This window comes from Bacillus rossius, chromosome 5 (assembly GCF_032445375.1).
Source record: "Bacillus rossius redtenbacheri isolate Brsri chromosome 5, Brsri_v3, whole genome shotgun sequence".
In the NCBI taxonomy this organism is placed as follows: Eukaryota; Metazoa; Arthropoda; class Insecta; order Phasmatodea; family Bacillidae; genus Bacillus; species Bacillus rossius.
In genome coordinates, this window is record NC_086333.1 from 18,437,283 (window position 1) to 18,452,281 (window position 14,999).

Here is a 14,999-nt window from a genome sequence, read left to right on the forward strand (position 1 = left end):
CGTAGCGGTGGTTTACATTATAAAGGATGTAGATAGGTTTGTAATTGATATTAAAATTGATATTAATATGGTTGTGCTAAATTCAAACAGATAAGAAGATTATTTCTGCAAAGTCAGATACCCCTATTTGTAAGCTTAACAAAACATAAATGGGAAATCAGTTACTGAAACTAACAAATAATTTTATAATATTTTTCAAATTTATATTAATGTTTTATATGTAATATTTATTGTCTAGTATATATTTTCCTTTAAATTGTTCGTGTAAAAATTTTGACATAAATATGGTAAAAATATTATGTGTTTAATAGATTTTTTTCCATAAATGTTTTTTATCTCTTAAAATTAAAGTTAGTTATAGTATGTAAAACTTAAAAATATTTTACATTTTATATTAGACAAAAATAACTGTTTCCTGATTCTATAAAAAATTATAGGTGTCCACAAATACAAATGATACATTTGTTTGGTCAAATAGTAAGTTGGTAAATATTTACTTAAATTTTGAATAAAATAATTACCATTTAAAATATTGCCTACTGGTATAACAAAACGGGCTTTTATATACTTCTGTAGTTAGCACATTTGCTTCTATGACGTATTGAAATTTTCAGTTATTTTTAGCATGTAAGCCATTTTAATTTTTGTTGCGCTGTTGCTCATTAAATAAAAATAAATTATTATTTCGAAAACATAGTTATTACTCCCGAAATGTAGTTTTTCTTTTTAAAATGCATTATATATATGTTATATATATATATATATGCGGATAGTCAGGAATGTAAATTGTATCTATATTGTGATGTTTTAATTGGTAATAATGCGATACACATATTTTCCTTCGTAGTTGTTTTTTTCCGTTTTCAGTTTTGACAGTGAAATAACTGTTGTAAGAAGAAATTCATTGTCTGAAACCTTATCAAGTAACAAAACTATAATAAGAGTGGTCTCGACAATGTGTTTGAAACGTGTTGCACTGCACACTTGTTGAACACACGGGCAGCCCTCACCAGGGCGCGCTGGGGCCGGCGCGGCATCAGTAAGGCACGTGCAGGTCCGCCCCGGGCCGCTTGCGGCAGCAGGCGCGGCACAGCAGCGCGAGGCACGCCGCCGCCAGCACTAGGCCGCCCGCCGCCCCCAGCCCCACCCCCAGCCAGCTGTCGGCCGGCTCGGCGCGCGCGCACAGCTCGGGCGCCTCGTCCGCCGCCTCGGACGAGTTGGGGCAGTTGGCGACGCCGTTGCAGACGAGGCGCGCCGGGACGCAGAGCGCCGCGTCGCCCGGGCACACGAAGCCGCACGCCTCGTCGGCCAGCGGCGCCGTGGCCAGCGAGCCGTCGGCGTGGCGCGGCAGGTGGAACAGCTCGGTCCACGCCACCTTGAAGGCGGCGCGCGCCGGCGCCACGGAGCCCGAGAAGCGCAGCTCCACGGCGGGCTGCAGGTCTGCGGCGGACAGCACGGGCACGTCGCGCAGCGCCGACACGTTCTCGCCGCACACGGACAGGAAGGGGTCGGCGCGCGCCGCCAGGAACACCTCGAGGCGGCCGTGCTCGCAGGCGCGCGAGGCGAACTGCACCTGGTCGAAGTGCAGCCAGAGGTCTCGGTCGCGCGACACGCGCAGCTGCCAGATGCAGCGCACGGCGCGCGGCGGCTCGCCCCAGCCCAGCGCCTCCAGGTGCGGGAACACCAGCTCGCCCTCGGGCGCCGGCGCCAGCTCGGGCGGGCCGCACAGCGGGCCGTGCACGAACTCGTAGCGCGCCTCGAACAGCGGCGCCGCGTGCTTGAAGTAGCTGGCGGCGGCGTGCGCCGCGTCCACGGCCAGCAGCAGGTGCAGCCGCTCGCCGCGCGACACCACGGTGACCGGGGGCGCCGCCGCCGCGCCGCGGCACAGGCAGGCGCCGGCGCCGGGCTCGGGGGCGGAGCTGTTGGCGGCGGGCGGCTCCCACACCAGCAGCTTGTCGGCGCGGTCCTCCCAGCAGTCGGCGCACGGCGCGGCGTTGTACGGGTGTTCCTGTCGCCACAGGCCACACACTCAGCTGCTACTCCTGCGGCAAGACCCGGGGTCGGCCATCTTGGATCGTGACGGCACGGCAGCATTCTCCGTTTCAATTTACCTTACAATCGCCATTTTAATATCTGACGACATGGCGGCCATCTTGGATGACCTTTACCATAACCACCGCCACCATCTTGAATTTTACTGTATAAGATTATACAATGTTGCACTTTTCGTATTTAAGTTACTGCGATATTTAAATTCCATAATTTTTACGCTAAAACAGCGGGGAATTTTTTTAATGTATAAAAAATTTAAATAAAAATTATTACACTATTTAGAATTTCGTCCGCCATATTAAAAAAAAAGAATTTTTTAACTATAAATTGTGAAAATTTTTGGAATTAAAAAAAATTACCTTAACTAAATTTTAATAATAAAATTGAAAAATGTACTGGGTTTTCCGGCGAGGTTATTAAATTATAAACGGCGATGGATCCTTTCTCCAAGGAAGTCTCTGGCAGTCTGTTCTTCCACCATTATTTATAAGGCATAAATTACATCAGCCAGTATGACGTCATGGTGGCCGTCTCGTTTTCATGTATTGGAGGCCACCATCTTGATCCAACATTTTGTTTTCGTTCTTTAAAAAACACTGCCGCCATATTAGTTTGTTTTTTATCCTTTATAGTGCATTAATTATTTATTGGCAGAACGCCCGCAAATCCTGTCGACCGTCTTTGCGAAAATATTGATATTGTATAATTGTTTTAGCTGGAAATTAGGAAAAAAATCTTATATTTATAAGTGAATCATGCATTTAATAATGATCGATTCAATTGATAACATTGATTACTAAGATTATTTATTGATGCAAAAATGTTTATTCTTGGTAGAAACAACTTATTTAATCAATCATGTTAAAATTCCTAAAAAGGGCTCAACTTCCTCATCTACCAACCTTCAGTAAGCCGATGATGACATAATAGTAGGCATCTTGGAAATTCGTTTTTACTGAATTATAAATTTGGAAAAAAATTCCGATATTCTTAAAAACATTTAATTTACTGGCTTATTCAAAAGATCAACGTCCACGTTTGGATACCAGGCAGTACAGATTTAATTATATTGATAAGATATATATATATATATTAAACCGTCTAAGGTCCGGGATACAATAAACAAAACACAATATCATATGAAACACAAGGAAAGAGGAGAAAGAAGTTAGCACATAAACACACACACCAGACCCAAGTGCCAGCCCCCCCTCCCCTCCACAATGTGGTAAGAACCACATGTCCAAAACCCACCCGCCAATGCTTTTTTTTAATTTTTTGTCTTTCTTGTTAAAAGTTTTCACGCACGTCTAGTCAAAGAACCTAAATTCAAGCTCGTTAGACACAAAGTTTTTAAAAAATTCTGAATAGTAGAGACAGAGGCTGCCCGGACGCGGCACGTCTACCGGCAGCTGCAAATTAACATTGCCACCGCGCGGGAGTTGTAAGCTAGCAGAAGTGTCGGGTGGCAGTCCAGCTTCTCGCTTAGGCACGTGACGCATAGACCATCGCGGCAATAGTTGAATCATAACGCAGTACATGTACAGTACTTGTTGAAATGGCTTCGAAGTACGAAAAACGGATTGAGAGTAGAAGACTAGCCTACCAAAGAAACATTTGCGCCCCGGAAATTTTGTAGTGCATACACCAGAGTTGAACCCAGGCAATATGCAACAAAAAAGACTCACCATGAATAATAAGAAACAACAAATGTTCATACAGGCGAAGCGAATATTAAACAAGAAGTATTTTTCATCGATACTCGACGAAAATTTTACCAGGTCATGTCCACTGTCATACATTTACCAAGAATCTACAAACCACGAGACCTATTTAGTCCTAAATACAGACTTACCAATCCAAAATCAATAAAAGGGGAGCGCATTTGGAAGCAAAATCAACATAAAGGAAAAACATTCCAAAAAATATGCACAATCAGAAGTATAGTCAAAAAGGAAGCAAATTTGGGAGCACAATCAACGAAAAGAAAGCACATTTGGAAACAAAAAAAAAAAAAAAAGAAATTACAAATTCAAGCACAGTAAACGAAAAGGAACTCATTTGGAAGCACAATCATAAAAATAATGAAATATGAAGCACAATAAATAAAGAAAGCATTTTAAGAATCCTAATAGACCCAAATAAATCATAATTGTAAGCATAATAAATGAAAAGGAAGCAGAAGTGGAAGCACAATCAACGAATAGAAACCACAATCAAAAAAAGTAAGCACATTTGGAACCATAATCAAAAAAGTAAGTTGTATTAGGATAATTATGTATTAGTTAGAAATCAGAATTTGATAAATAGAACAATCCTTATTAAAAACCAAAAATATGATTTATTTTTTATTTTTATACACATGCAGGCTATAACAAGTAAATATTTTATGAAGCCAGCTTCCTTCAGTTCTTTGAGTATGCTGTGTGACTTGTTTTCTCCACTAATCCGTGTCAGTAGTAGTTTTAGGCGATCGACCAATATGTTAGAATCTTCCCATGATGTGCAATCATTCTATTCTTCCGCCATCATCTTCCCGGAAAGTTTATTATTGATATTTTTAAAATCTCTGAAATATTCAGTTTTATTTTAGACTTAAAGTCACTTTCTCCATCATAGAAGAAGTCACTGTATTAACCTGGATTACTATAAAAATTCAAAATCGTTTACGTTGAAGCTTCATCATCTTCAGGTTGCCATTAAAAGAGTTCATCATTTTCACAAAGTACGGAAAATCTTTGAATTCGGTTTAATAAATGCTCTCTTTTAATAGTAATGATATTTCCATTGTTTTCAGTATTGCTTACTTACTTCATCAACATCCCTCAATTTAAGTTCTTTTTCGAAATCAGTAAAGCTATGAAGATGATCACATTAAAAATAAGGACTGTTAAATACTTAATTTATCAATTTAACTAACTGCATGGTATTAAACCACGGACAGGGATCTTTCGAATCATTCAGTAAATTAATAGCTTTTTTTTATGAATTTTGGAAATTTTTTCCGTATTTCTAAGTTAATTAATACGAATTTCCATGTTGGTGGTCATTACGTCATCATCGGCTTACTGTAGAAGGCTAGATGAGAAACTGAACTTAAGATGATTTTAAGATTTTTAACATTATTTATTAAATAAGTGTTTTTTACCTAAAATAATAATTGTCCATCAGTCAAGGGTTGAAGCAATCACTGTTATAGATTGAATCAATCATTATTTTAATGGGTGTTTTTTTGATGATTTGTAGAACTTTTTCCTCATTTCTATCTAAAAAATTACAGAATTTAAAGATGTTGGCCAAGACGGACTACAAGTTGGAGGGGGGCCTGGCAATAAATAATAAATGCACTCTGATGGGGAAAAAAATAAACTAATATGGGGACAGTGTCCTCTAACGGACGAAAAAAAAATATATAGGATCCAAAATGGCGGCCCTCAGAAGACCAAAAGAAGATGGCTGTCATAACATCATACTGACCGATGAAATATCTTCCTTGGAATTATTTGTGGGAAATCAGTCTGCCAGAGGCGTCCGAGGAGAAAGGATCCGTCATATTTTTTAATCGAATTACCTCACCGGGTCTGAACCCAAACCTTTTTATAAATTTTATCTCAATTTAATTAAAATATTGTTTATGAATTTTATAATACTCCCAATTTTCTAGCATAAAAGGCGTTTTTTGAATACGGTTGACAAATGTCAAAATGGACGGAATTTTTTTACTAAAATGTTATATTTATACTTTTTTTATAAATTTTACGATTTTTCATGAAATTCCCACTTAAAAATTACAGAGTTTAAATGTGCGGCCATAACGAAAATTGCAACATTCTAGAATGGAAATGGTGAAATTTATGCTACCAGATGTGTAGAAGTTCAAGTTCAAGGTCATACAAGATGTTTGCTGTGACATCAGAAATTAATATGTCAAATGTAACGAACAGTGCAATGATGATTTCATCATCCAAGATGGCCACCGCGATATATCAATCCAAGATGGCCGTTGACTTCCTCAATCCTGACTTGGAACTTGCCGCAGGACATATTATTATGTAGTACTGACATTCCTTCATAATCTCAACGGCAAACCCTCGGTGTTGTACAGTTGCTCCTGCTAAACCACGTCACCACTCTCATCTGCTGATGCTTCTAGGAAAGTTATTCATATCAGCTACAAGCCCTCGTTGTTGTATAGGGGCTCCTGCTTAAACATGTCACCTATCCCAGTTGCTGCTTCTGCGACATCACCACATAATCTCAACTGTAAACCCTCGGTGTTTTACAGGTGCTCCTGCTACACCACTTTACTACTCTCTGCTGCAAACATTTGGCATTTTGTGTTTTTCTAGTGAAAATACAGATAACCAATTATCTAATAAAATTATTTACGAAATGTTACAAGGAAAATCCTTGGAAATCCAAGTGCCAATGATATGACTTGTAAAACTACAAGACAGAGCTATGTAAAATTGCCACGGGTACAAAACTTTGCCGTGCAAATATACAAGTGATATAGTTGGCAACTGAGTTCCCAAGAACTATTTCTTTAAAATTAAAATAATTTTTTAAAGTGTACTTCAGAATATTTAATTGGCAAGTTATCTAGTTTTTTTTTTTTTTTAAATCCTGTTGGTATTCTGATCTTTTTTTGTTTTTCACACAGTTATAGTTATCATTCCACGAAATATCTCTTCCACTAAACAATTTCTTTCCCTGAGGAATCTTACGAATCTATGACGATTAGCAATACCAATACAAATACAAAAACGTTTTTACAGTAAATGAATAGCACATAGAGCAACTCAGATTTTCTGTGATTTTTGTTCTCTGAGTGTGAAAGGACTCGTCAGGAGTTGACTTGGTAGCTGAAAATAATTATTAATATGACATACTTATTATATTTTATATTATGTCTAATCAAAATATGTGTAATTTGTACAATTATAAAGCTTTTCATACAATCCCACAAACAGGAATTTTATACGTAGTATTTCTTTCACACATATAGTCAATAATGCGCTTTAATGTACATGACAACAATAAATGAATCTGAGATGAATCTTTTAAGACACCTTAACGACAGAGGACAGAAACATCTTGTCTTGGCCACGCCATGCTATACAAGAGCTATCCCATACTCAGAAAGGAGTTTTCTAACTTCAATGGTAGGAACCCTTGCTAAATAAATATTAAGACGTAGCCCTGCCATAGTCGTGGTCTCAGACATATCTGCCCTTGATTCAACGAGAGTCATCACTGACATATACTAAGAATGACCACCAAAAACCTTATGTTTTTCTGTTCGAGACAACAAAAGTGAAATTAAACTCGGAAGGCTGTCCATGCAGATAAAATGTAAATATATCTATGATTTTTTTTTTTTTTTTAAATTTGTAATGCCAGTAGTTTACTTCTGTTGAATCGGTGGCAGTCTGCAGCATCAGAATTTAAGATTAGGTAAATAAAAAAATTCACACAAAAGGTTATAATGATAAATAAATTACTTAAACCCTTCTAATATTATAAACGAAAAGTTTGTAAGTAAGTATGGATGGATGGATGTTTGTTACTCTTTCACGTAAATACTACTGAATGGATTTGAATGAAATTTGGCCTACAGCTAGCTTATAACCTGGATTAACACATATACCCCATATTAATATGAAATTCCATCCCTAAGGGAGTAAAAAAGTGATAATTTAATTTTATAACAGAAAAAATAATAGGTAATAGACATACAAATAGTGAGTGAGTATAATTTCTCTATGTCTGACACACGATCATACACATAGTAAGGTCTGGCAAATTAATATTTTTTCCTTGGTGAGACCAGTCCGCTTAGTAGAGCTCGCAGCGGCTAGCAAAATAAAGACGCTAATAACAGTTGAGTTCTTAACTTCGTCAATAGATAGAGTTGCCTTGAATTTTAAACGCACCATCATTTGATGCGTTTGTCATGTCTTTAATTTTAGTTTGTTTGTGCCGTATGCGTTCCTATACCATTCATCCGATTGCGATGAAATTTTGGTGATTTGTTATGTGCATACCCATGAAGGTTACTGAGGCGGTATAACTATTTTTCAATAGTTGGAGCACGAAACGTATAAAAATAATGGGTTTATTTCATTTTATATAATGGCACTTCGTCTGTTTTTGTTGTATAAGTGCGCACGCATGACACAATTTGTTTAAATATAAAAGAGAGACAGAGATAGAGTGATATATATAGAGTGAGATAGAGACAGAGAGATAAGTTGAGATAGAGCGAGGTATAGAGAATGAAATGGGTTAGATAAAGAAATATACATATAGATGAATAGAGCTATATAGAGACTTATATATAGAAGATATAGATAAAGTGGGAAGTATATATGTAGATATAAAGCGATAAATAGAGATAGAGGGATACATAAATGTATATAGATGTAGATAGAGATAAATATATATAGATAGATGGATAGATGATTTGTATATGTGTAACTACTTCAAACATATTATAAATTTATTACTGAATGAGGCATTGCAATGCAGGCCGAGCATTAGCTAGATAATGGAATCTTTTCAATATTAGTAATCTCTTATTTTTCAGTTTTTTTCTATATTGCTTTATAAAGTCTAAATTACATACAGACCAGGTAAATAACTATAAACTGGCAGAACAACGTCTGTCGGAATCTGAAACTGATATAAATTAATTTTCACACTTGACATTCAAATTAAAAAGACAATTACTAACTACATCTGATTTCGAAAAAAGGTCCCCTTCACCCTGTGTCCATCCCGGGCAACGACAGGTATTGCAGCTAGTATTAAATATTTTATCGATAGAAATCCTTGATTTGATACGAGTTAGTGTTAAGAAGTACTTTTTTAAAAAAACATTAATATAAATTTCCATTGAAATTATAATAATTATTTTACTAACAAGACACACTAGTAGTACATGTATGTATTTACAGGACCAGGTTCCCACGTTCAAAGTGGAGGTTCCTGGTGCCAGTGTCCCCATTCTTGGATTTCTTTTGTCGTTTACAAATGTTTGCCAGTGTGAATCGTCACTGTGTTTCATTTTCTATCTAGAGCGCTCTAGTTTCAATCACCTATCTCCTATCTAACTGACCGACATATTTCTGATCATCTTGTTTTAAAGGATTGGTTTCTTTAGGTTAGGTTAGTTAAAATTAATTTCCTGTAAACTTACGAGAGATGGTGGTTAAGATAGATAGTTAACATTCAAAATAATATTATTGAAAGAATATTAAATGATACAATTTAAGTATAAAACGACATCAAATCATTTTTTGTAATAGGTAATAATTTTACTCTCAAAATCCCGCTGGCTAAAATGCCATTTTGTAAATATCAAAAAGTATTTTATGTCACCTACATTATTACTATTTTTATATACATTACTTAATATCTGAATTTAAAGGTCTAGATATTGGATAAATATTGTTAAAGTATAAAATATTCCATAATTAACTAACGGAAGCATAACTGAACAAAAGCATATGTATTTCAAATAACCCATAATTGACAATTATTTGTCGAGTGCGCGGCAATAAATATAGTCAAAGTTTAGCGCCAGCAGCTTCGCAAGAGCATCTACCAGCACAGTACAATTGTCACGCAGTGTTTACATACTTCAATTTAGGTCATTTATACTTCTTACATAAAACGTTTTCTACCATTGCATATAAACACTATATTTCAATAACCAAGCAAATTGTCTTCGTATATACATCTTACTATACGCTTTTACACATAACCAGATTCACAGAGGTTTATAGTTTTAACAAGATGGCTACCACGCATTATGATTTCCGCTTGCAAGTATTTTTGTCCCCAAGAACTTCCGTTCATGCATTCGCGCGAGCAGCCGCTCAATGCTAAAATTACATGCCGGTCTCCACGGGAGTGTCGAAAGTGCGAGTTGGCGAAATGTGAGTTCAGCGAAGAGGGTGAGGGTCCCTCCTTTGCGAGCGGCGCAGACGCGGGGTGACGGGACAGTGCTTGGGTGACCGAGTAGCGCCAGACTGTGTGTGTGTTCACAGGTTGCGTGGTAAAGGGCTAACCACTATTGAGCCTAGCTCTAGTGAAGAGTGTAAACCGTGGACTTCGCAGATATTTAGTTATTCGTGAACGGACATTTTTAAGTACGATTATTTAATTAGTAATAAAAATATTAGTACTAGCAAATAATATTGTATAAAATTAATAGGGCTATCTTACGGATACCTTGTCTCCCACTTGTAACCAATAAAACATTACATCAAAAATCGTTATATTGGCATTCGTATGATAATATTTGTTATATGTATTTATTTTTTTATTGATAATATGTTAGAGTTTTGTGAATACAACTTATAAATGAAAAATTATATTTCATTATAATTACAAAAAAAAATTAAAGCTTATTAGTAATTAAACTTACTAACGTTTCAGTCAAGTTTCCTATACAATAAAACAAATATTTTTGCATGTAATTTATTGCAACCTGCGAGTGAAATAAAAAAAAAATTCTTACAGGAAATTATTTTTTTATAAAATTTGCAGTCGATATATTAAAACTTTACTTATTAGTGTATGTATCGACACTGATGCAACGCGATGCCACGGTAACGAATATTGTTTCGCCTAGCCTTCTCTGACAGAAGCTGAGGCTGGAGACAGGGACAGGGGCTGGAATGCTGACCTTGAAGTTGAAAGCGGTGACGGTGAGTATGACGCGGGCGAAGAGGCGCTTGTCGGTGACAAAGCGGTAGAGGCAGCGCACATCCTGCGTGTCCTGGCGCTTGTAGACGAGCGTGTTGAGCGGCGAGCGCAGGTAGCCGCTGGCCGCGCGCCAGCTGGGGAACACCTCGTCACAGGCGGATCCCGCCACCGGCTCGCCGTAACGCGTGTTGTTGAAGAAGTCGTAGTGCGCCCAGTAGTACAGCGACGACCTGCAACCCACACAAATACGCTCCTTAACTCACAGTTTTAACGCAAATCCACCTGCGGGCTAAGCAAATACCTTCATCTAGCCATAGCGTGTGTTGTAATTTAAGATGGCTTAGTGCACCCATTAACACAGCGATGCCCTGAAACTCATTCAAAAATGCCTTCTAGCTCTCACGGCAGCCCTACCTGCTGGCTGAGGAAAACTAGCCATAATCCCCGCTCCACAGGCTCGCCATTAGTATTTGTCAATGGCTCCGAGCCCAGGAATCAGGAGCTAGGACGGTGGACTGCTCAGTTGAAACTGACAGTTCAGGTCATCAGTCTGCACTCTACAGTTGAAACTGTCGTGTGTGAGCGAGGACGGTGGACAGTGTCTCGCCAGAGTGGCATGTCGTGGAGATTAGGTCACCTTTGATATTGAGCTTGACTCCAGCTCCAATATGAGATGACCTTGACAAAATCTGCCATCTTGAATTCTACAACATTACCTAATTATAAATTCCACCATATTTTATTGTAAAAATTTCTGCCCATTTTGGATTTTAGAACATTCCGCAATTTTGGATAGTCTCTTGTCCACCATCTTAGCCACAGTAGGAATCGTTTGCTGAAGGCCATTGTCTTTTTTTTTGTCTTCTAGAGGCAGCCATCTTGTGTTCGTCTGCGAGCAATTTTTATTTCTACTCCTTGTCCCTGTAATGTGGCAGTATCGCTCTGTCATGTACATTTCTGGTCAATGTTTCATTACCTACCAGTGTTGTTTTAACTCTTTTAGAAATGTTGTAATTATTTTTGATTAAAAAAACTTCGAGAGCAAGGTCATACGAACTTGGAAGTTTGGAATTTTAGCATGGGAAAGTGATGCTTTTGCACGTATTTTATTTATATTTCACTAATTAAAGTAGTATACTAAATTATGCCAGGGGACTTGTTTACGTTTCGGGAGCTGTATGTACTCCCATAATCTTGAATTCTGATGCAATGGCGGCCATCTAGAATTTTGGCATCACCGTTACACTTTTACTAATGGTCGTCATTTACACTTTTGTTTTTGACATTGATCTTTGACTTTAACATATAAACTTGAACTTTGGCAAAGACTTTCGACCTTAAATTTGATCTTGACATTTAACCTTGACTTTGGCCTTTGCCTTGAAATAAGAATTCGTCCTCCATTTAAATTCCGCTATAATAAATCTGCCAGTTAGTAATCGAATGCTCTACACCCAGATAAATGCAGATTTTCTTACGGTATTTTCCTTCCGCCATATTGGATTTTAACTTTACGTATGCCTACTTGGATCCGCAATTTTAGATTCTGTTATCACTGTAGCCATCTTGGATACTAGCGTTTCAACCACTTTCTTCGATGCTGACTACACGAAAACCATTTTTGTTTTCGTCATCTTGGATGATATCACTTCCATCATCTTGTTAATTTTTTTTTCTGCTGCATATTGCTTGATTTGATACCATTATCTTTGATTCTTCTGTTTGTTTCTAGAGAGTGCTAGCATCGCTCTTTCTTATGCACGCAAGCTTGATGATCCATTATGTACAATTTTTTTTTAAATGATACATAGCCATCAGGTATAGTTACCCGCTCAATGAATACTCTCCGACATTAAATTTGTGCTAGCGCACCAGGTACAGCCCAGCCACACTACTGATGCGCGCGCCTCAGATACCGTCGCAACCACCCTGATAATTTTTGCGCACCAGGTACAGATCCACAAAAAATTGATCTGCTACCTCATGTATATCCCTGGCCACTATGCTGATGGGCGCGTAATAGTTAAAACCAAACACGTGCATAGGCGTGTATCTGGTACAGCTCCAGCCACAAGGCTAAACGACGCTTACCTGGTATAGCTCCAGCTACCATGCCGATAGACGTGCACCATCTTGAGATTCGGCCTCCACACCTAGTATAGCCTCGTCACACACGCTAATGGCTAAGAAACGGGAATGCTAGGTACACCACGTTTTGTAAAGCCCTGACAACAAAGTAAATGCGCGTGCACCAAGTACAGCACCGGTTTACACGCTGATGGGCGCGTACCATATAGAGACACGGCCACCATTTTGATATGTGCGCAACAGGTAGAGACTCACCACTGTGATGGGCGCACACCAGGTATAGCTCCGGCCACCTCGTTGATGGGTGTACACCATTTATGACGCTTGGCATTATTTTATAGAATTCCACGTTAAATATCGTGTTTGATTTTCTTATTACAAGTTTATGTGCAACATAAGAAAACATAAGTTGCTTGTTACCGAGGGTAGTTGTTTACACATCACTGGCTAGTACTAAAAGTCTCACTCACTTTTTGACGTGACAACGTCTAATAAATCGATGAACGCCGGCTGCACGCACGAAAAAGAGTCCCAGTACGGATGTCCCACTACGGATGTGTCCTATTTGCTCATTGTACGCATGCGTGGCATCTCTCTTCCACTCGATTGGAACAACCTTCGATTTGACTTTTCAATCATATTTTCGTCGTTTGAATTATGAATATTATGTAATTTAACGATCATCCACCGATTTTCAGCACAATCGGTACGGTTATTTAAAAGTAATGTTGAAAATTTAAATACGTTTTGAACCAACAATGGTGTTTTACAGTTACACATAATAATTCAAATTACAAACGGGATCTTTTGCACAATGTTTTAAAAAATATTGTAACACATTAGCTATAAATAAGTTTGGTGTATTTGGGATGCGTATTTGTTATAAAATCGAGTTATAAAAACGAAATAATATTATTCCCCTACCGTGAACAAAATTTTTATAAATGTATATATAACATCTGAAACTATTAATTATCGAATATGGCCTCATGGGTGAGCGATCAGCGGCGCTATCTTAAAATTGTAAAGTTGTCGGGTTCGAATCCTGGCAGCTGCGAAATTTGTTTGTACTTGTAAAAATAAATACGGCGCACGTAACATTTCAAAAGTAATAAATATATTTGAATAATGAATGCAAATAAAAGTAAATTTATTAATTAAATTGTAAATTTCATTTCACTCCTTTGTTTCCATACAAAATAGTGATAAATAAATAAAAATGATTCAATTTTATTCATAAAAGTATGCAGAGGTAGATTTTATCATACAAACGATAGACATATTAAAAAAAAATCTTCCCTAAAGAATATAATATTTTTAATGCCTAAATGGTTTGGTTGCAAAAACCTATTACGACTCAGTCTCAGGCCGAATATGATATTTCCTTTTCTTCTGGATCAATCATTTCATCAATGTTTTGTTATGACGTCGTCACGTTAAACTATCGTCCATAAACCCACTTTACAGACAACCAATTCTTTTGAAAATTGAATTTTGTTAACAATTTATTTTAATCGTTTTTTTAAAATTAAAAAAAATTGCTAATTTTTCAATAATAACGATTGTTCAATAGGACGGGCCGAACTGTACCCATGAACACATTCCAGATGGTAAAATTCAAAATTGTGTAATATTATGGAATATAAGATTGTCACTGAGGCTGATGACACTCAAGTGGTTGAATTTAATTGAAGCCACTTAGCGGAAATTTAAAGCCATTGACATTATTGGGAAAATAAAAATCTAAATTTCCTTCAAAAATATATATTTTTATTATTTGTGGAATTATGAATTTTAAAATATTTTCGCAGGGAATATTTCTTGAAAATGGGAACTATATAACACCTTCAGTAATATGAACACTTTAAATTTTACAATATGTAAAATAAATATCATATTATAATAAAATTTAAACACTTTTATAATACAAAATTGAAAATATAAAATATTATTTATCTATATTTAGTAAATATCGAAGGTCATATTCAAGGTCCTCCGTCGAGCGGCTGTGACGTCACGATCCAAGATGTCGGTGGGCACTCTACCACTCACCTAGCATCCAAAGGTTGGACAATCATACATATACTACCTACTTACATTAACGTAAACATATACTGACTTTTTTTCCCGTGGGAAAATTAAAA

The 14,999-nt window shown here is 37.3% G+C and overlaps 1 protein-coding gene across 1 annotated transcript in view; it reads right to left on the reverse strand.

Moving 5' to 3' along the window:
• Positions 1-1,036: 1,036 nt before the first annotated feature.
• The window catches only part of LOC134532219 (cubilin), a 633,189-nt gene continuing 619,226 nt past the window's right edge, over positions 1,037-14,999 (reverse strand). The window contains exons 6-7 of the mRNA XM_063368639.1: positions 10,748-10,997; positions 1,037-2,008 (exon numbers count right to left, since the gene is read on the reverse strand). Coding sequence (XP_063224709.1) covers positions 1,037-2,008; positions 10,748-10,997 — 1,222 coding nt within the window. The remainder of the gene's footprint in view (positions 2,009-10,747; positions 10,998-14,999) is intronic.